Below are 24,550 nucleotides of genomic sequence, written 5' to 3'. Positions count from 1 at the left end.
CTACAGGTTAAACCACGAAGATGAGAGCAGCAATGTTAAGTGTTAAGTGTAAAATCTAACACAAGGAGCATGAGCACCATCTAGCGGTAACCTGGCCACCATACACCTGTGTTAATACGCATTGCACACCAGTAAGGCAGTCACTAATCAAGATTTCAATACATGTACAAAAGAGATTTTATTTCAATATAAGGAGACACGAGATTGATACATCACAGCATAGAGACCAACCACCACAAGTTTGATAATGTATCTTGTTTGTTTGCAGATGCCAGAATGAACTACTGGCAGACAGTCAGTGAGGCGCACGCATGAGGTCCCTGGTGAGGGCGCCGCGTCACTTCCGGTCATGACAACCCGGAAGAAGGACCCGACGCCAAGGAGGGGGCGGAATGGCGACGCCAACGCAGGGACTCGGTAAGCTATTTAACACCTGTAGCAATTGTATGACACTGTTTATGTCCTGAAGACGGGCTCCGGCCCGAAACACTGTAGACTAACAGTAAACTGCTATCGAACAAGCACCTGGAGTGACGCTTTATTTTGTATACTATTGACAAGCGCTGGTACAGCCAGCGAACAGCGGGCACCCAGGCCAAGATATCCAGTGTAGCAGGGGCAAGTGAGGAGTGCCGGACCTCGAACAGTATATATATATATATATATATATAGATGGATAGAGAGCGCTAAAGGATTCCACCACCCTGTGTGTAATGTACAAATAGTTCAAATGCAACAGAACATATACAAGTTTCTGAAGAGTTTAACAGTTCTTTTTATTAAAAAGTTATAATTTAAAATTGTATGATGTCTTAATTCATTTCTTTAAAGATGATGACAACCCAACGCGTTTCGTCTTTAGAAAGACTTCATCAGGGTTTTTTTAGGGTAAACACTGCGGGTGGTGAAAAAATGCCAAATGTAAGTCAAACTATACATCAATATTCAAATATAACAAATGTACAACAATTGTTAACATCAAATGTCCAAAGGGGTATATTCACAAACAAACGAGTACATACCAATGAAACAATGAATGAAGATAAAGATGGAAATGAAGGTTTCTAACCATATGGTGAATATCAATTTTTCGAAAAAATCGCAATCTGGAAAATCATGATTAAAATTAAAAATATGTGGTAAACTGTTTCTCAGCGATCAGGGAGGAGAGTACGTTTAAAAGAACAAAATGATGTTGGAGAGCAGAATAATATATATATATTTTTTTTTTATATTTAAAAAAAAATAAGACATATACCTTTAGTGGGTGATAAATTGTTCCTTTGAACATGAACTTGGAGGCTACTGTTCCCCATACAATAAGTCAATTATTACTTCCATGTTCAGCCATTTTAGATGGGGGGAGCCTGTTTGGAGGAGGATGAATTTATCATTTTACCGGAACTTTTTACTTTTATCATTTTTACAATTTTATATAAAGTTACTAGAAACTCCCAATATGTAAATGGAATGAAAGTTGCCTTCCAGGAGATGTATGTCGGTAATTGCCGTATAGCAGGATGTGGTCCAATAAAGAGAACAAGTAATACTTCAGGGCGATCTGATTTACGCCCTCAAGCAGACACTTCAATATCTAAATAGTAATAAGGAGTAAATGCATCAATTTATTCATTTATTTATATATAACTAACGCTAATATGTCATGGGTAACTAATAATATGAAAAGATGAAAATGTTACCTTCCCGATGAAAAAATAATAGTAAGGCAAGATGTTCTCCAACGATCAGTGCAGAACAGTGTCCACACCCGAAAAAGGCCTCTGTAAATGTGCCCTAGGAAATGGGGTTGGCACCTCAAAATCAGGGTCTATAAAGAAAATCCCATAACAATGATTGTGTTGTCCAATAGAACAGTGGTTCCCAACCTGGGGTACTAGTACCCCTGGGGGTACTCTGCAGACCAGTTTGGGGTACTTGAAAATAATATTGGTAATGGCGGACGATGAAAAGGTCTTTTGATAGCTGAAGAAGACCCATTGCCATGGAGACAAACCATGTTGTGTCATATGCCTGGCCAGCAATTCACTGGGAGCTTCCCATGCTGCCCTCCGACATCAGCAGTCATCTGCCCAGCACTGACAAAGGTGGAGGAAGCAGCGGCATTAATCCTACCGGTGTTGGCGGGAATCCTGGAGATAATACACAACCAGTGTCTAGACACAGAAGGACATGATTCCTTGCTGTATACTACTCCTCTGCTTCTCCTTAATATAAGGACATGCATAAGGATCCGCATACCGCTAAGTACTGTCCATATTTCAAAATGAGAGGAGGGGTACTTATCAATGAAAAGCTTAATCAAGGGGAACGGGAGAGAAAAAAGGTTGGGAACCACTGCAATAGAACATAGTGTGTATGTTCAGCATCTACTGAACAGTCATAATAGAATTAAATTGCACTTAATGGTCTTCTCCTCCTATTGTTACAATGCCATACATAAATACAGACAAAACATCCTTTTTATACAATTAAATTGCTGTTATTATTTAAACAGCCAGACTCTATGTGTGAAACTCCTAGCGAGCTCTACAGTGGAATCATAGACAAACAGACAAAACTTCAAAAGGCCTCCAACTAAATAGCTACATATTAGTTAAACAAAATGTATGACATAGACACAGTTGTAAGATTATTCAGAATCCAGTATATCACAATGTATCCTACCTGCAACCAAGTAGCAATTTGAAGACCAGCAGCACACAGTATACTCTCCGGCTTTATGGGCCCATTTAAATACTGAAACTGTGGTGACATCACATCCGATTATTCTGGATGCGGAAATGGCATCTAAATGGCTCTTTTGTATATGTGGCCTATATGAAATTTACTCTATTAAGTCTCCGGGTGCGGTGTGTCTGTCATTAAAAAATAGGAATGTAGAATTCATTAAATAAATGTAAACGGGGACTAAACACCGTTTGCGTGTCACCTATATATATATATATATACATACATACAATTGTATTAATTACCAATTTTTTAGAATTTTCCATGCTTACCATTTCATTTGGTTAAAACATTGATTTGATTGCTCTCTCCCTTTCTCTCCCCTATCCCTTATCTCTCCCTTTTAATTATATTCCCCAGTAATGTTCAGATTACAATTGAAAGCAGCAAAGCTTAATAGTCCTTAGTATTATCTTATATACAATTTTTTTGCTTTGTTTTTCTCTGTGTGTTTATTTACCACAACACTCTGTTTCTGATTCTCCACTGAATTTATAACCCAAGTGCAGAGGCTGTTTCCTAGAACAAGTTCCATTTGTTACTGATCAACCTTATGTGAGACACTGTATCCAACTACCTAGCAATATCTAAGTAGAACACATCTACTGTGTTGGCCAGGTCTAGGTTCCCAATCACTTACTCATTGAAGCGAATTAAGTTAGTTTGACATGACCTATCCCTCACAATAATATTCCCACAAATAATCTTATTGACCCCCAAGTAAACCTGAATGATATCTCTTTCAACACTCTCCATTAAATTCCTCCCTACTTATGTTAGACTTATTGGTCTATCATTTCCTTTATGTGATTTCTTACCCTTTTTAAAATAATGGCACTACGTCTGCAATTCGCCTAGGCACCAAGCCTGATTAAATAGAATAATTGAAACTTAAGTATAATGGCCTATCTATTTCTGAACTTAGTTCCAAGACTTTCTACTGAGGACTCTCCACCGAGTGGCTGCAGACAATGGCAGCAACAGCCACTAGGGAAATCTTACACCAGGGAATGCAACTGCATCCACATGTTTTATGTGAGTAGCCACTAACAGGTAAATCATTGTCAGTTAAATATTTCATTCTCTTATTCATTATTATTTTTATACTCTTTGGAATTTGACAAGGAAATATTTTATTATGGTGCTGTCCTAGGGCCAGATGCATCAAGCTTCAAAAAGTGATAAAACGGAGAGTGATAAACAATCAGCTCCCAACTGTAATTTTTCAAACCCAGACTGTAACATGTCAGTGAGGAGCTAATTGGCTGGCTTTTTATCACTCTCCACTTTATCATTTTTTGAAGCTTGATGCATCTGACCCTCACAACACAAATCATATAACAGGAACTACATAGATTGCATAAAGCCATTCTTTATTTTATACATAATTGCAGAGCTTACAGTATACTTTGAATATAAAATGTATAGGATCATACATCAATGCAAAATAAAAACAATGTATGCATTTATCTGATCAAAACAAGTCATATAAAAAATTAAACATTTAACTTCTACTAGGAACAGGACATTTATTTTACAGATACATACTGCTAGATAGAAGTGAAGTGAAATGAAGCCACTTATATAACATAGTGGTGGTGCACAGTGTCATTGCTGTCATCGCTGAAGAAGTTGTAGCAGGAGAGGATAAAGCTCAGTTCATGAAACATCCACATGGCCGCACACCAAAATCTACAAAAAGAAACATTTGTTAGCAGTGTCCACAAAACTCTCTCGTCCAGGGACAACCTTTCTATATAACGTCTTAGCGGTAAATGCTGGCACACATGGCAAATCAAGATTTGGAAGCCACACAGATATCTTTATTAAACAAAAGAAAATAAATGGTTGAGAGTCTGGCATAAATGGATGCTGCTATGGTTATGTACATTTAATATGAAATATAAAGTATATATCTTCTATTCTACAGAAGTTCTCCATCCTCTGGACAAGAACAAAACTCAGTGAGGCAGCCAAACTCTATGCCCAAAGATTTCAACAGATTTAACTTGCCAAGCATGGAATTTGTTCCTCAATTACTTTCAGAACAATTCAGAACAGGGCCGTTTCTAGAGGCGGACAAGCCGTGCAGCCGCCCTGGGCGCAGCACGGCTTGTCCGCCTCTGTTGAATAGCCGGGGCGCCCGGCAGCTCCCCCCACGCCGCTGCCCCCACCTTCCTCCGCCTCTCCCCGGCTTCCGACACTGTTGGATAGCCGGGGCGCCCGGCAGCTCCCCCCACGCCGCTGCCCCCCCCTTCCTCCACCTCTCCCCGGCGTACGTACGCCGCGGCCACACCAGCAACAGATGATTTGAAAGGGGAGGAGAGGAGCGCATAGCGCGTCTCTGCCTTCCCCTGTCTGTGTCACTGGGCTGTTAGCGAATCATCTCGCGGGCCGGCAGCCAATCAGGAGCCAGCCCGCGAGTTATGATTGGCATAGTGAAGGGGAAGGAGAGATGCGCTAGAATGCGCTCCCCTGATCCCCTCCCCTCCCCTGGGAACTGATGAAGCAGCAACAGCAGCAGCAGGAGACCCGGACTCTGCTTTCCCCAGCAGCAGCAATGGTGAGTTGTGCTGCTGCTGGGATATAATATTCTAGCACTGTGGGGGCATATAGGTCTTGCACTGAGGGGGGCATATGTGTGGCACTGTGGTGGCATATATGGCACTGTGTGGGCATATGTGTAGCACTGTGGGGGCATATGTGTGGCACTGTGGTGGCATATATGTGGCACTGTTCGGGCATATTTGGCACTGTGGGGGCATATATGTGTGGCATTGTGGGGGCATAGCTGTCACTGTGGGGGCATAGCTGTCACTGTGGGGGCATGTTTGGCACTGTGGGGGCATATTTGGCATTGTGGGGGCATATATGTGTGGCACTGTGCGGGCATAGCTGTCACTGTGGGGGCATATATGTATGGCACTGTAGGGGCATATATGTGTGGCACTGAGGGGGCATATAGGTCTTGCACTGAGGGGGGCATATGTGTGGCACTGTGGTGGCATATATGGCACTGTGTGGGCATATGTGTAGCACTGTGGGGGCATATGTGTGGCACTGTGGGGGCATATATGTGGCACTGTTCGGGCATATTTGGCACTGTGGGGGCATATATGTGTGGCATTGTGGGGGCATAGCTGTCACTGTGGGGGCATAGCTGTCACTGTGGGGGCATGTTTGGCACTGTGGGGGCATATTTGGCATTGTGGGGGCATATATGTGTGGCACTGTGCGGGCATAGCTGTCACTGTGGGGGCATATATGTATGGCACTGTAGGGGCATATATGTGTGGCACTGAGGGGGCATATCTGCCACTGTGGGGGCATATATATGTGGCACTGTGGGGGCATATATGTGGCACTGTGGGGACATATTTGGCACTGTGGGGGCATATATGTATGGCATTGTGGGGGCATATATATGTGGCACTGTGGGGGCATATATATGTGGCACTGTGGGGGCATATATGTATGGCACTGTGGGGGCATAGCTGTCACTGTGGGGGCATATATGTATGGCACTGTGGGGGCATATCTGCCACTGTGGGGGCATATTAGTAAACAGCATCAGTTGTATGGCAGCGGCGTGTGGGGCATAATTAATGTGTAATAGGCATTACGTTGTGGGGAGTATTGTGTAATTGCCATCATGGTGTGCGGCATAATATGTAATTGTCATCACAGTGTGCGTAATGTGTAATTGTCATCACAGTGTGCGTAATGTGTAATTGTCATCACAGTGTGCGGCGTAATATGTGATTGTCATCACAGTGTGCGACATAATGTGTAATTGTCATCATGGTGTGCGGCGTAATATGTCATTGTCATCACAGTGTGCGGCGTAATGTGTAATTGGCATCACGGGTAAAAAGTGTATAATGAATTAAGTAGCCAGTCATTGTTTGGCCTTGATCTGTGAGGCGTACTAGGTAACTGTGTGGGCCTTTATATTTTTATGTCACTGTGTGGCCTTCAGCCCGCCAACTTAAGTGCGGGAGGACAATGTCTAGACGTGCAGGTTGCAAAAGTGAGATGTAAGGTAATTGTTTCCTGATAGACCACGCCCTTATATTAAGCCATGCCCCCTTTAAAATAAACCACGCCCCCTATTTCGGCGCGCGCCTTTGGCGCGCGCAATTTCTTCTATACCATGTTATGTATTGGGGGGGGGGGGGGGGGCGCATTTTTATTTCTTTGCCCTGGGAGCTAAATTGTCTAGAAACGGCCCTGATTCAGAAGATAACACATGTGGCCTTCAGGCTGGTGTCACCACCTTCACTTTTCATCCCAAATCCTTTCCATGTGACTAAAAAAAAAATCCTTTAGATGCTAGTTAGTTTAGATGTCAGTTAGTTTTGCTCCACTTCAGATCCATCAGTAGAAGGAATATAAAGATAATATAAATACATTATTGATTCCAAGTGCTCTTTATTTTCTTACTGACTGGAGGTTTAGTCCAGGAGAATATGCTTTTGTCAAAGCATCTGAAATGCATTATTACTTACACTTCAAGAAATCAAATCTGAAGTGCATAGTCCTAGTCCTAGGGGTACAGTCAAACATTGGCACTTAGAACCTACTGTCTTTACTCTGCAAAGCAAGGTAGTGCCATCTTCTACTGTGTGCTCTCAGCTATGTGGCCTCTCTGACATCCTCTTCCCCAGATATACTTCATTTTGCAGTCAAAGATCCCTCTAGGCTATCTTCAATATCCTAAAGGATCATCTGATCACTGATATTATGGTGAGTCAAAATCCCAAAAATTGGCCTGCCTATTCCAATCTCACTTTGGTTGCAACAAACTGCCAGAGTATTTGCTCCAGCTATTATAGTTCTTTTCTGGCTTGCAATATGTTTTTACCAATTTCTTTTTCAGTATCTTTTCTCTGACCTTCCTGCTTGTGTTCTTTGATCTAGCACCTGTGCTGGTGGTCCTGACCTTTGGCTAAGTCCCGCTGTCTGGGTGGGATGTACTTTGCTAAGGCTAAAATGTGAATAAAGTGTTGATTTCAGGATCTTTTTACATATGTCGACAATGCCTTAGTACTTGCCATAGAATATTATTATTATTATTATTATTATTATTATTATTATTATCATCATCTTTGTACCTGGCAAACAAAGATGGCATTGCCTAATGGAAGCCTATGGGCTTCTTTTTGCATTCGTCTCTGAGAGGAATCTAATTTGATTACTCCCAGTATCCCATGCAGCTTACACATTGGCCAACAAATGTGAAGAATGCATCTAAGGTCATAAACCTGGAGACCTATCATCACAAAAGGCTGCTATTTTTGGAAGATCTGTCCTTTTTTTTTAAATTTTAATCACAATTGTACATTCATACTGGTGTCATTAGTGCAGCTGTGCATTCAATGAGGTGAGATGCCCCAAGGATCCTTATTCTGTTCTGTGATTCCTAGTTCCGAGAGTGACATGCTGGGGCAGTTAATAAGGAACATAGGGGTAGATGTATGAAGCAGTGATAAGCGAGGAGAAGTGAGCCAGAGGAGAAGTGAGCCAGAGGAGAAGTGGCCCATGGGTTCCAATCATCTTCTCTGAATAATTTTATATCATGCAAATTATAGATGTTACTTCAGTGCTGATTGGTTGCCATGAACCACTTCTCCTCTGGCTCCCTTCTCCTCAAGTGTCACTGCTTCATACATCTACCACATCTGTGATCTCCCAGCAGTCAATCCAGTATCACCCATAATATGGTCTCTGGTATAAAAAAAATGTGCTTCCACTCTGCCCATGCTATCCTTTGACTGTCTAAAATGAATACTTCCCTTTGACTGGAGTACCATTGCTTGGAGGGGTGCAGCCCTGTGCATTCAGCTGCCAAATGAACATTTGTCCCCGGCCTCCTTAGGCTCTACCTGTTGCTCAGATGCAGATGCAGATCGAGACTCCTCACATGAGCATATCTCTCACACTGCCAGTGTGTGTGTGGTGTATTTGTGTATTTGTGTGTGGGTGCGTGAGGGTATGAGGGTAGCATGTGTGTGTTTGTGTTATGGAGCAGCATGTGTGCAAGGCTATGGGTCAGCATGTATGTGGGAGGCTATGGGCAGAGCGTATATGTGTGAGACTATGGGGTAATATGTGTTTGTTATGCTATAGGGGCAAATCTTAAAAAATTTGAATAGTGGGTACACAAGGAAGGGGCGGGGATGAAGTTCCCCTTATTTTTGCCATGTCCCATCCATATGTACCCACGATTCCCAGTATTATCTCTTCATCTTTCGACTTCACAAGGACCTATGTGGGATGCAGGAGATCCACCCATTCTTCGTGGGGTACAAGGGACTACCTGAAGTATCAGGGTTCCCTTGCAACTTCCAGGAGAGTAGGCAAGTATGGCATTATCCCATATATACTCTGCTCTTTTTCCGTTGCCTTTATTGTAAACGGGATGTGCTTTAGGTTCTTACCTTAGGCCATGAGGACTTTCCCAGTCAGCAGCAGCATGTTGAAGACCAGAGATTTAGCAAACAGCAACCTCATCCACAGGACAGTTAAGGAGCACATATTAACTCTTGGACTGCTCTGAACTGGAAGACAGCAACGTTTTTAGAAGAAAAATGTTCGCACTGTTTCTTTATTCATGCACAGGACTATACAAAGTACAGCAAATGCACTTCCTGTTTTTCCATTGCCATCTGATAAATATGCAGAATGTTGCACTTTACCTCCCAAAATTTTTACCTTGGTGATCAGTACGCTTAAGCAGTGGAGGTGTTCCCAAAAATGGTCGTGGCCTCTGCTGAAAGGGGCATGGCCTCGTGGGGGTGCCACGGTCATAAACCATGGCCAGGGCCTGCGCCACCACTAAGCAGCTTTAGGAATTTGCCTAATGCGCCGGCCACTGGAGGGCGACAGTTCGGAGCAGCTCCCCCCCCCCCCGGATGGAGGTGAACTCCCCCCCGGCTATATGCAGAAGGGGGGGCTCCGTGTAGTCTGAGGGGTCCCTGTGGCACAAGCCGCGCTCAGAGGGGTATCCGGCGGAGGGGTATTATGCAGCAGTGCGGTCCGCGTGGTCTGAGGGGTACCTGCGGTGCCCCCACCGCCCACAGCAACTTACAGAGCCCCATTGGGTGCCGCCGTCCGGCCAGAAGAGATGGAGCCGCCCGCTGTACCGCCCAGCCGGAGTGAAGTGCTGCCGCCCATCATCATCTGCCGGGCGCTTGGCAAATTTAGCCATTAAGCAGCCCTCACAGGTTTCAGAAAATATTTCCATTAACCTGTAGATACATCCTGGTGGTCTACTTCACAAATATTCCTTAATAAATTGGCCAATACCTCATTTAAATAACTTTTGTGAGTATGTATCACTGACCGGAAATGCCACATTCGTTCCCCATTAATCTTTGTTCTCCTCCAGACTGATTATAATCACCTGTATCACATGACAACAAAAACTAAAATGTATTACAATATTTAAAGCTTTGCAAAATATCATGGTAAGAAATTTAGATAATCTATTGCACATTTCATTCATTCATTCATGACAGTGGTTCCCAAACTTTTTTGAATCATAACCCCCAAGAGTATAATTGTTTTTCACGGCAACCCTAGGCCAAAAATATTTTTTTCAAATATTGAATTAAGTATATTGTGTTTAGATGTCATTCTTAGGTTCAATTATGTGGTGACACACAACATTTGCTTTTGTTTAAATAAATTATGATTGCAACCCACAAGCACTGGTTTTGCCTATTATATTGACCGTAAATAATCTTTGTTGGTCCTGGACCACCATCCCATGCCACCCCTGTTTTTGGCATGAGGCATCCCAGGGTGCCATTGCACAGTGTTTGGGAAGCACTGGATTATGATGTATCACATGACAACAAGAACAAATATTTATTATAATACTTTCAATTTGTCACTATATCATGATAAGGATATTGGATACTACTGTATATTGAATACAGAGGAGGAAATGCTATGGCTTGCATTACCCTACCGCTTTGCATTAGGGGACAGTTTTATAATTAACACGTTTTTTATGCTTTTGCTCTAAAAAACATTCTATTCTAATATCACCATAACACTAGTGTATATTAGGCACATGGGTTATTTAATTATAGCAAATTTCGTATTTTAATATAATTTAATATTATTAATCACTCACCAATTAGAGAATAAATAAAATTAGGTAATTAGCACTCCTGCTATATAAGGAGGTATCTAGTTAAACACCAACAGTTTTGGGGAATTTAGGAGCAACAGAGACCAATTTGGGGTAAGGGTATAGATTATTTATATGTCATGTTAAACATTTCTCAACTTGACCAGGATTAATTAGTGCTGATGTTTGTGCATACTGTATATAAGATGTGGCAGCTGTATGATGAGCATGGTCTAATTCTATGAAATGACTAACCATCTACTCCGAGTCTTCATTATAATAGTAAAGTTAGATTACTCAAAAAACATTTTGTAATTAATCCACCTATACATTTGATGGTTGTATCTGGATCTATGTGGTAATTACTATTATGTGACCATATGGTCTACCGATATCTTTATAATGGTGTCTTTTCATCAGGTTACAATTACCCTCTCTGGGATTTCACCTGAACAAGGTTATCCTAATATCCTTTTAATGATTTTAATAAAGTATGCACATATTTTTAATAGGTTGTTTCAATTATGTTAAGGAATCAATGGCCCTTCCAATCACTTTTAAGTATACATGGGTGACCCATACATACAATTGCTGATTATGTTAGTGTTCATTTGAAGGTATGTGTCTCTTAAAAGATTAACAAGACCATGTATTTGTATCTTTCCCCATTTTTCCTGTTTTCATTTCTTCTGCCATCATATGAGCCTATTTACATATTTTATTGTATACATTTGAATGTCTATTGTACAAAATACTGGGTGTTTATACATGGATGAATGTCTTAAGTGACATATTCTGCATTCATAGATATACCCCTGATGAAGTCTTGACAATAGATGAAATGCGTTGGGTTTTCTCAGGATCCACATTCCTCTCAAAAAGAAGTGGGGAGAAGGAATTATGCTATTGAATGCATATCGTACTTCGTACTTATGACCATGTTTAAAAATAATTTAATTGAACCTCTTATTGTATTCAATTGAAGGCCTTCAAGTATAGATCTATAGGCTCTTTGGTGACCAATAAGGTCTGACTTATACACATTGTGTGTTGAGGAGCTAACTCACTATTTTTGTGTATATTCTGTCTAGTTCCTACTAAAAGGGAACTTAGGGGGTCATTCTGGATGGTTCGCAAGGCTGCAAATTCACAACCTTGCAAGTCCACCAACCCCACCTTGCAAATGGTGGCCTGGCCGCCATTGTTCGCACACACTGGCTGCAAATGGATGTTTAACATAAACATCCATTCACAGGCTGTGGGGGAACACTCACATCATTCGATGGTTGCCTACCATCGAATGATGTGGTGAGTGCACGTATAATAAAAGTGACTCTCAGGTCACTCAGTTATGCGTGTATATTCTGGAGGAAATGGGCGGGCCAACGTCACCGAGCGATTTCCATGGGAATTCCCAACGTTTTCATGGGAACACCCATGGAACGCTGAGTCCCCCGCCCCCCCCCCCACATGCAATGTTAGGTTTGTGCACCTGGCGACCATTTTGTTTGCCATGGCCTCATGCACCCTGCATCTGCACATGCACAGAAATACATTGGCCCCCTGCGAAGGTAGGGACCGGTGCGAACGGATCTGATTAAGGTCCTTATTGAGGAAAGCAAACCGGTGTTTTAACATATATTAATATATATAATAATATAACTAATAAATTATCAGTGAGAGAAGGGTACAGTTTGTGATATAAAATGTATAGTCATTATTTATATGAATCTTTGTGTGAAATAATAAAATTGATAATAATAATAACAATAATAATAATAATATTACTACTAATAATAATAAGGATTCCCTCCATATTTTTCTGCCATGTATGGGACTTATTATGATCACTTTTTTGGATCTATCTTCTTGATCTGCCGCAGGCCAATGGCTTAAAATATTAAACTTTCAACCAGTAAATCGCACTGCTCGCTAGAGGATCCCTGATGTCACCTACTTAATTTAAATTACAAGATGTCCTCTGGTCTGGGCATCCCCATTGTATAGGCAATAAAGAGTTGTATTATGGCCAGAACATTCCTACTATATAGCCAAGGCATTTCCTGGCAATGCTAGGTAAAAAATAATACTTGATTATTTCCCTTGCTGATGTTAATGCATGGTGCCCATATTACATTATACACTGCATATACTTTGAATGTAATTAGTTCATTTCTGATTTCAATGAGTTCTGTGTTTCTAGTTTATAAAAGCTTGAATGTTAAACAGGTTTGTAGTTCATGTGCGGTAAACTATCAATATAAACATTAAAATAAAACTGATAAGGTTACAGGGAAAGGCAGAAATAACACCAGCTAATTATCACCTTTGGGCTTTGAAGGAATCCCCAGACTTGTCACCAGGGTTCCAAGGTGCTTGGCCTGGCATGTATAGTTATCTGAATGAGTATCCATGACAACGGCTGAGGAGTACAGTCCATCCTTGGACAGGCTCAGTGGTACCCTTTCTTGTTTAACATTATTAAGGTAAATTTCAAAACCTTCAGGATAGAAATCTTTTGCCAGGCAGGCAATGGAGGAGGCTTTTTCTTGGGGTGTCAACACAAACATGATTGGAGCTGTGACATTTTTGTTACCTGGTATAGGAAAACCATAGATAGAGATTTAGCAAACACTGACATTAGAAATACAGTATATAGCAGGCCCACAATCCTAATATTACTATACAAAATACTAGAGGATTCAGCTAGACATTGCATTTTCTTACTCCTGTGCTTTGTATAAAAAAATCTATCTGTTTTTTAATTTTTTGACAAGAAAAGTTGATTTGTATTGCGATACAACACAGACATTTTCGGTAGAAGGTTCATAGAAAACTTAACCAATACTGTACACCATACCTCCCAACTGTCCCGCTTTTTCTGGGACCATCCTGTTTTTTTGTTGTTGAATGGTCGTTCTGCCCGCCCAGAACGCAGACCAGCTGTGAATAGACACTAGGGCACGTCTCAAAATTTGTGAGTTTTTGGTCAGTCTATAATGCCTACGTGATTGATTTAGTGCAGCGGTTCTCAAACAGTGGGTCCTCACCTTCTCAGCATGGGGTCATGACTCCATGTTGCTGACCATCAGGCTGATGAGGTTTGCTGGGGTCCTGTAATTATTTTTATTGTCTGATGGGGTCCCAGAGCAAAATAGTCTGAGGACCCCTGATTTAGTGCAAAGTTGTTTAACGTGTGGCCCTCCAGCATGTGTGGAAAGAAAGATCTCAGGATGCCCTGCCACAGTTTTTCTATTAGAACATGCTGAAACTTTAGCTAGATATGCTGGAATGTGTAGTTCCACAGCAACTAGAGGACGGCATGTTGAACACCCCTGATTTAGAATACTAAAAGTTTGGAAACATAATTTTTTTTCTACCTGGTGGGTGAATTACACTGATTGATTTTAGAGCCCCAATTAAAATGTCAGTACCTTGAACTATTCATTTTGCCCGTACCCTAATGTCATAAATTAATGGTATACTGTATATGACTATACATAAGCAGATGTGTACTGTGGGCAAAAATAGATGCATTTAAATTTTCACTGCCCAGCAGTATAGCTACTGTACGTCATGAAGGGCAGAGCAAATCAGGTTTCACAATGACCACATATATATCAACACCGTGGTCAGCGCTAATTGGCTTCAGAACATTTCTGATCATATTTACATAAATAAACAAACAGTGCAAGACTCCCTGTTCTCACCTGGTGGCACTGCCAGTTCCAGATACAAGGACAAACAGCGTGATCCTGTTCTGTTGAAAAGAAACTGATAATCGATAGGGGATGCTGTCAGAGGCATACCTAGATATTAGTAGGCCCCATAGCAAAAGTTTGTAAGGGCACCCATTTACCAACTCATGGTGATAAATGTATGTAAAACATATTACTTAGACAGCAAGGATGGGCCCCTTCAGCTCTGGGCCCCATAGCAGCTGCATCCCTTGCACCTATGGTAGTTACACCCTTAGATGCAGTTATGATGCCAGCAATTGGGATGCTGGTGGTCATGGTTCGGCTGCTGGTAAGGAGAGTTGGGATTGGGGGGAGGGGGAGAAATTAAGCATACCCAGCCCTTGTCAGGATTCTGTTTAGCAGGATGCCACTCTCAGTCTTCTGACTGCTGGCATCTAGTTCGCCCGTCACGCATACTGATCCCGATAATAATAGATCAGAATTCATTATAACACTGAAGGTAGTCAGCAAAACCTAATGACAGTCTTTATAGTTTAATATTCAAAATATTTGCATACATTAAATAAAGGTTGTATTATCTACAGAAATAATAAAGAGCAGTGGTAGCCAACCCTAGCCCTCGAGAGCTACCAACAGTTCACATTTTCCAGACAACCTAGCTGCTGCACAGCTGCACTCATTAATCACTGACACATTTTAAAATAGATCCACAGATGGAGCTAATTAGCTCACTTGTGATTCTGTGAGGAGACCTGCAAAACATGCACTGTTGGTAGCTCTCGAGGACTAGGGTTGGCTACCCCAGATATAGAGCATATATAAGACATAAAAACTTTATTTCTAAAAAATATTTCCTAAAAAGTTGTGCAGATACTGTGTTTGAGTGCAATGTAGAGGAGTTACAGTACAGGCTGTGTGCATGTGTTCTAATCATTACACACAGTAACAGGAAGATTTAATGTGGTCCCCTTATCACCACTGCATCCTGGATGCGGTATAGACTGTTATATGTCAGGAAGTATACAGTATGTATAAGAACTCATTGCTGGCATAATATATGTGCTTTATACAGTAGAAGTTACTACACAGGAATATATTAGGCTTCATTATGATTTCCCGACATTCAAACTACTGATGGTCAAAATACCGACAAGCATTGGCAGACAGTCAAAATACTGACATTAATTATGCTGACATGGTTAAAATGCTGATCCGGTCCAAATATCGACACGTAAAATGTTGAAATGTCAAAAGTTAAAATTTCTTGGGGTCTCGACATTAACAACTCATAAGGTCCCCTTGCATGGCATGACACTATTTTAATCTAATGGGGCATACACACAGGGATTTAAGCCCCATTTCTATGCAATCTGACTAGATCACTTAGAAATGGAGCACATATGCATGGCCTGCAGCGATGGCGAGCACAGTCCAGCGCATCGCAATCGACCACAAGGACAGCCAGTGCTTGCACTGGCTTTCCCTACATCGCGGGGCTTCACCTATTGAAAATAGGCAAAGCCCCGCTCAGCATGATCGTTCAGCACACAGCATTGCGGTGTGCTGAGTGGGTGCACCTCGATGTTTGCTGAGAGATTGTGCTGAATCGTGAAGTAAGAACATGTCGGTTTAATGAAAAAAATCATGAAAAACTCATGGCGACTTTTTGAAATGTTGAGCATTTTGAGCATTCCTGCATTTTGACCAAGTTAGCATAATGAATGCCACCATTTTGAACGTGTCTGTATTTTGACTGTCAATGGTTGTTAGTAACTTTGACCATCCATATTTTGACTGTCAGACCTCTTTTCCAGTAGCAAAAATAGCCCGGTTCAATGCGCGGGGATTTGCATCGACCTTAGTTTTTTGCTAGTGGAAACGTGTACAAAGCAGAAATCGCGGGTCGACTAACCCAGGACTCTGGGTAGTTACCTGGACTGGACCCAGGATGCGACCTGGCTTGTCTAATAGACAAGGGTTATTAATTAATTGCATCCATACACCACCAACAGGTATAGAAATGATAAGTGTATAATTCCATTCACTCTGACAAAATAGGATTACAGTATAATTTATAGTTACCAGCTGGTTGATAACAATACAACCCTGTTCTGCTATTAATAGGGCTGACATGTATCGTACTGTATGCGTTTAATGGAACAGGTAGCAATGATATCACAGAAGCCTAGGACACGGAATTTCACTAAATTATACAAGACCAATGAAAACATTGGGATTAATGAGACAGACTGGCAACTGGAGGAGCAAATGGAGTAGCTTGTCTCCAATCTACATCCTGCACATCTGAATGAGGAACAAGACAGAAGCTGTTTGCCCTAAAAATAAGGTAAGCCCTTTGCAAACTGAAATGTAATTATTCTCTCTGAGTAAAAGTTCACAGTGGGATGAGAAACAGCCTCGAGATGAAGGTCACATTGCAATGCAAGGCAAGGTCATTAATTGTTGATATTTTTGAATTATCATAAAAGCTTTTTATTTTTTTTAATTGGACGTTTCTATTGCAAACATTAACTTTACCAAAATCGTGCTCATCAGATAAAGGTAATGTGCAATAAAAAATATTTTTAGACCAGATAAAATATGCAAAATGCTCCGTGATTATGGAAAACAATATTGTTCTTCATATGTGTATATATATATTTGAGAAATCTGCTTGTTTCTCCATTATTTGATATTACAAGAATAACAACTCTATCTGCAAATTACCTTAATATGTTTAATATTCCTGTGACATTAGAACTCTAAATAAACCACCTGCAATACAATTATTAAAAACATTTCAAGAATAAATGGTATTATTAACTAATTTCATCATCAGATCACTAAATGTTTCAGATTAAGGATTTACTTAATTAAATCCTGTGTATCTTTATGTTATGCAGAAATGTTATAAAGTAAAACATTAAAACCCACTTTACATACAATGAATTCACTTACTTGGCAAGACATAAAGCTGGGTTCCGGTTCCAAATATCAGTCCTTCAGTGGCATACACAGTGAAACGTGTCTGTCCTAATACTGGGTTCTCTCCCAGATGAGAATTACGGGTGTAGTATTCCAAATGGACATTTTGGGTTCTTGCCAAAAGTTCTACAAGGATCATTAATAATAAACGATTGTTAACTGTTGTATGACAATTATAAAGCTATCAAGAATAAGAGTAAACTCTACTAAAATGAATAGGAATTAAATAATTTTTTGCTTTTTGCTCAAAAATTTCCAGTATATGACCTTGTTCTGGTTATTCACATATATACTTTTATATTATTATTCTTTTGGAGCTCATTTCGAGTTGAATGCAAATGAAAATACAGATGGTTCTCACAGATTTTTAGCTTACTGGGTATGTTCTAAATAAATATATTGATGACTACATATGCCAAAGTAGACTTAAGCACACAGGAGGACAGTGTCAAACTAAGGGAGGATGGGCCCACTGGGAGAATGCAGTGGTAGAGGCCCATGATTACAGGGTGTGGCCTGCCATCATAGGGGGTTTGTCCAGCCATAACAAAAGCTTGGCCAACCAGAAGAGAGGATATAACCTGCAGACAGGATGCAGTCAAAGGATAACAATGACAATTGTCAACATCATAATGTTGACAGTTATAATGTTATCACTGTTAAAATGTCAATAGGCAACGAGAATGCTGAAAGGTGAAATGTTAACATTATGGGGATGGGGGGCTGGTCTGAAAACCCTAATTCAAAACATAATGACACTTGTGGTCCAGCACAATTTAGTGCTTCACACACACACAAAAAAAGAGAATACAGGTGCACACTCCACTGTTGCAGCGATGCGAAGGTATGCTGCAGGCAGAGTCATGACTCTGGGAGGCATTGGAGTCTTCTGCTGCTGGTCCTCTGCTCCCAAGAGGACCACTCTCTTCCCCTGCTTAATATCACTTCTGTGGCACACTCCCCATCCTAGCAGGACAATAGACATTACACTCTCTTTATTCTGCACATCATTTTTGCAAGTGTCACACCCCGTATTAGAACCCATGACCTGTTCCACTAGCAGCAGTTACCTTGCTAATTGATCTATTTGCTTCTGTACAGGAAGTATGCATAGCTCTGTGTAATGGTGGTGGTTTTGAACTAACAATTATACATAGTCTACATACTAACAGTGCCCAACCAAGTAGCTATCAGTAAGGTGTCTGCCTCCAGTGACACATATCCTGGGTATGACTGCTAAGTGTCACAACTGGGGATGAGTGGACCCAGGCGTGACCCAGGTGGTCAGAGATGTTAGCTGAATACCAATGGAAGGAGTACACAGAGGCAGCAGGATAAGATGAAGAAACTTGATTCAAACAATGGAAATGATGGTACAGGAAAAAACTTGAGAAAGCGTATATATATATAAGAAACAACATAAATACTTAAGATGAGATAGTAGACTGTGACTGACAAGTAAAGACTGTGGCTTTAGGGATGACAAACTGAAAAGTTTTCAGAATCGGAATCTCCCGGAAGTGGGGCAGCGTGCATCTAGAAGCCGGAAGCCAGAAGCCGATTCCGGAAGCCCGCAATAACGGGACCCGACAATTGGACATTAGGGGGGAAATTTACCAATATGAAAAACCTAGTTTCCCCTACGGCTGCATACGACTGTTTTAGTCGTATGCAAAGTCGTGTTCCGGAGGGGAAATTACATAGCAGTCAGATACGACTGCTTTGTAACCCTCCGATGGTGTAACAATTCGTATTAGCTGGCCATATATACGGCCGCTAATACGAATTTTTCTAGCAGTCTGCACGGATCAGTCAGATCCGTGCAGGCTGCAAGGTGTAAAAATAAATAATAAAAAAATAAATATAAAAAGCCTAGAAAGTCGGCTCCTGATTGGCCGCTAAGCGGCCAATAGAATTCATCCTGAGGAGAGGCGCCGAGTATGAAATATCTCAGCATCTCTCCTCAGTGCGATGCGGAGACAGCGGGGACCGGCGACAGCTTCAACATTACCTGGATTACGGCGGACCAAGACAAGACTTCTTCAGTGCAGGACCAGGTGAGTAGGATTTCCTTCCACAGCTCCAACATGGATTTCTTCGGACCCGGACACCGCCATGGACCTGAAGGACAACGCAGACAGCCGACATGGACCTGGAGGACGACACAGGACATCAGGACCAGGGCTACCTACGGGATCAAGAAAGGTAAGTATCAGTATGTATGTAATGTGTGTATTAAACTTTTATTTTCATTGTGTCAGTGTGTTTATTGTACTATTTTTTTAACTGTGGAACTACAAGTGCCAGCGGGCCCTTTAATGCCCAGCAGGCTGGGACTTGTGGTTCTCCAAGTCCCAGCTTGCTGGGGAGGCTTGCTGGCACTTGTAGTGCCACAGTAAAAAACAATAGTTTAATCTTTTTTTTTACACCATAATCAGCCCGATGCCCACCGCCCAGGGGCATCGGGGACAGTACCAGGCTTCAGCCTGGTCAGGTAAGTCCTGGAGGGGGGGGGACCCCTTCATTGGGGGGGTCCCCACTCCCCCAGGGCCCCTGGCCAGGCTGACCGGTCACAGGGTTGAATGCTTTGGCCGAGGGGACTTGTATAAAAAGTCTCCCCCCGGCTGTGGCATTACCCTGCTGGCTGGTTTTGCCTGGGGCTGGTTCTTAAAATACGGGGGACCCCTAGTCATTTTGTCCCCCGTATTTTGGGAACCAGCCCCAGAGCAGGAGCCTGGGGCTGGTTGTTAAAAATCGGGGAACCCCTATTTGTCGGGTTCCCTGATTTTTAATTACCGGCTCCAGGCTCCGTCAGCCTGGTGCTGGTTATGGCTGTGGGGGGGACCCCACGCCGTTTTTTTTATTTTATTTTTCTATTTTTTTTACACTAAAGCCTGCACGGATCTGACTGATCCATGCAGGCTTAAAGCAAATACGACAGGGAAAACAAGGTGTATTTTCCTGTCGTATTTGCGTGGGTGTTTTACACCACTTAGCAGCCGTATTATCCATACGGCTGCTTAGTAAATCAGGAATCACCATTCTTTTGAATGGTGATTTCTGTCGTATCCTATCGATGGTGTAGGACATTCGTATTTGTAAATACAAATACGAATGTTCCATCTTAAGGAATACGAATTGTTGTATTTTTGGGATTGTAAATCCCGAAAATACAAATTCGTAATAAAAAGGTGTATTTCTGCCTACGAATACACCTTTTTTCTACGAATCCATTTTGGTAAATGTCCCCCTAGATGACAGGTTTCACTATATTAAGGAACAATTGGTAATCACAGCTCTTCTCCTTGAAAAAGGACACGTAGGTGTCCGAAACGCGTTGGAGGTGCTGTGTTTGGACTGAGGGAGCGAGAGAAGTGGAACTCTCATCGGGCGTACTGTGTGGACCCTACCCGGGTTGTGTCATCTGAAGTTCCACCTATGCTTGTATGAGAGCCTTTTTCCGGTTCTCCATCTCTTCTGGTAAAATCCACTCCTCTTCTCTCTCAGGGGACGTAATTGTCATGCTTTATGTGGTGTTTTTATGAAATAAAAGTGGTGTTACACTATATACTGTACCTCTCCTCTTTTTTGGATTTCTACAATCATTTATGGGAGGAGAACCCTGTGTCCATTGAAGTTTAGAGGGAATCCTGAAATTTGGTTACCCTTTTTGTGCTTATCTGTTGCGGAGAAGAGGAGACGCTTGCTATCCTTAAGGGATGTGCGGTAGATATTCAAGCGATTATTGTTGAGGATTGACCCCCGAGTATATCTTTGGATATTACCCCCACATTTTGTCTATCCACTAACTTGGGCAAGTCGGTTCCAGGGGGCCAGACCTCCGATCAGCTGCTCTATTGTATGTGCAGGATTGTGTCTAAAGTTGAGAATATTTGTACCTTCCTTGTACAGATAATGCCATACACTGTTCATTATAGTGGGAATAGGTGTAAGAACTGTGTCCGTCTATCTGCGGGTTATGTTTCCTGATATTATGTTTAATACACAATACACCTTGGGGCAGTCTGTTGGTGCTGTGGTGTCCTATGGACTGTATATCCTGTGGGCATGGCATATACACCTAGACAGTAAGGGTATTATATGTTATTATTAAGCATCAGCATACAAAAATCAGCTGTCTCTATAATGCCTAAAGCGAGGTATACACTGGGTGATATTACTTAGCGATATAGACTATATCGTACTGTGTGAATGGTCAATATGATACTGATGTTTGTGACCGTGGGTCATTATAGACACCCCACCCCCGTCATCTGTACATGGGGGGGGGACATCTGATAATCTCATCAGCAACTGCGTGTATGAAAGTTGGGGGGCGAGTGACGTCACTGATCGATATCCTGAACAATATCGATATTAACTATATTGGCGGTCATGGGAATCGCTCCAGTGTATACATGCTCCTGACCGCATGGGATGCAGAACCGTCCTCCTTCCCAAAGGGAACTATTGCCATCTTAATCTTTCAGTTTCCTTAGTTGAGTATAAGATGGCCTCTAATAAAGAACTAGACCAGTAGTTCTCAACCTCAGTCCTCACATTTTCACGTTTTCTAGGTCACCCGGTAGGTGCACAGCTGCACTCATTATTCACTAAAACATTTTAAAAGATCCACAGGTGGGTCTAATTACTTCACTTGCGATTCTGTGTGAAGACCAGGAAAACGTGAACTGTTGGAAGTCCTGAGGACTGAGATTGAGAACCACTGAACTAGACGACCTCTAAAAAGAATGATCCAGTTTTTAAAAACAACCTGAAACCAGCACTCCCAACGGGTCTACTGGGTCCATCAGCAGGGGCGGATTGGGGACTAAAAGTGGCCCTGGAAAATTTCTGGCAGTGGCCTCATGTGGGCGGCTACAAATCAATAATGGCGGCTCTCATAAATACATGCACCAGGTCCCTGCCGCTCTCATACATACATACATACACCCTGCCGATCTCATACATACATACACCTGGTCCCTGCCACTCTCATACATACATACACCTGGTCCATGCCGCTCTCATACATACATACAACCTGCCGTTCTCATCCATACATACATACATACACCCTGCCGCTCTCATACATACATACATACACCCTGCCGCTCTCATACATACATACACCCTGCCGCTCTCATACATACATACACCCTGCCGCTCTCATACATACACCTTGCTGCTCCCATACATACATACACCCTGCCGCTCTCATACATACATACATACATACACCCTGGCGCTCTCATACATACAACCTGCCGCACTCATACATACATACATACATACATACACCTGGTACCTGCCGCTCTCATACATACATACATACATACATACATACATACATACACCTGGTTCCTGCCGCTCTCATACATACATACACCCTGCCACTCTCATACATACACCCTGCCACTCTCATACATACATACACCTGGTCCATGCCGCTCTCATACATACATACACCCTGCCGCTCTCATCCATCCATACATACATACATACACCCTGCCGCTCTCATACATACACCTGGTCCATGCCGCTCTCATACATACATACACCCTGGCGCTCTCATACATACATACACCCTGCCGCTCTCATACATACATACACCCTGCCGCTCTCATACATACATACACCCTGCCGCTCTCATACATACATACATACATACATACACCCTGCCGCTCTCATACATACATACATACATACACCTGTCCCTGCCGCTCTCATACATACACCCTGCCGCTCTCATACATACATACATACATACATACATACACCTGGTTCCTGCCGCTCTCATACATACATATACCCTGCTGCTCTCATACATACATACATGGTCCCTGCCACTCTCCTACATACATGCATACATACACCTTGTCCCTGCCACTCTCATACATACATACACCCTGCCACTCTTATACATGTACCCGGTCCCTGGCGCTCTCATACATACATACACCCTGCCACTCTTTTACATACACCCGGTCCCTGATGATCTCATACATACATATATACACCCGGTCCCTGCCACTCTCATACATACATACACCCGGTCCCTGCCGCTCTCATACATACATACACCCGGTCCCTGCCACTCTCATACATACATGGTCCCTGACGCCCTTATACATACACCATGCCGCTCTCATACATACATCCTGCCGCTCTCATACATACATGGTCCCTGCTGCTCTCATACATACATACATACATACACCCTGCCGCTCTCATACATACATACACCCTGCCGCTCTCATACATACATACACCCTGCCGCTCTCATACATACACCCTGCCGCTCTCATACATACATACATACACCCGGTCCCTGCCACTCTCATACATACATGGTCCCTGACGCCCTTATACATACACCATGCCGCTCTCATACATACATCCTGCCGCTCTCATACATACACCCTGCTGCTCTCATACATACACCCTGCTGCTCTCATACATACATACATACATGGTCCCTGCCGCTCTCATACATACATACACCCTGCCGCCCTCATACATACATACACCCTGCCGCCCTCATACATACATACACCCTGCCGCTCTCATACATACATACATACATACACCCTGCCGCTCTCATACATACATACATGGTCCCTGCCACTCTCATACATACATACACCCTGCCGCTCTCATACATACACCCGGTCCCTGATGCTCTCATACATACATACACCCGGTCCCTGCCGCTCTCATACATACATACACCCTGCCGCTCTCATACATACGTACATACACCCTGCCGCTCTCATACATACGTACATACACCCTGCCGCTCTCATACATACATACATACACCCTGCCGCTCTCATGCATACATACACCCTGCCGCTCTCATGCATACATACACCCTGCCGCTCTCATACATACATACATACACCCTGCCGCTCTCATGCATACATACACCCGGTCTCTGCCGCTCTCATACATACATACGTACACTCTGCCGCTC

At 42.4% G+C, this 24,550-nt stretch overlaps 1 gene segment (V, D, J or C); it reads right to left on the bottom strand.

The window, feature by feature from the left end:
- Positions 1 to 9,189: 9,189 nt before the first annotated feature.
- Positions 9,190 to 14,695, bottom strand: LOC146079250 (T cell receptor delta constant-like). The segment is given in 4 exon segments: positions 9,190 to 9,308; positions 10,094 to 10,153; positions 13,215 to 13,484; positions 14,599 to 14,695. Coding segments are annotated over 4 exon segments (546 nt in total).
- Between the last annotated feature and the right edge of the window lie 9,855 nt (positions 14,696 to 24,550).

This window comes from Crinia signifera, chromosome 1 (genome assembly GCF_055691185.1).
Source record: "Crinia signifera chromosome 1, ASM5569118v1, whole genome shotgun sequence".
In the NCBI taxonomy this organism is placed as follows: Eukaryota; Metazoa; Chordata; class Amphibia; order Anura; family Myobatrachidae; genus Crinia; species Crinia signifera.
This window is presented reverse-complemented; position numbering and strand designations above follow the sequence as displayed.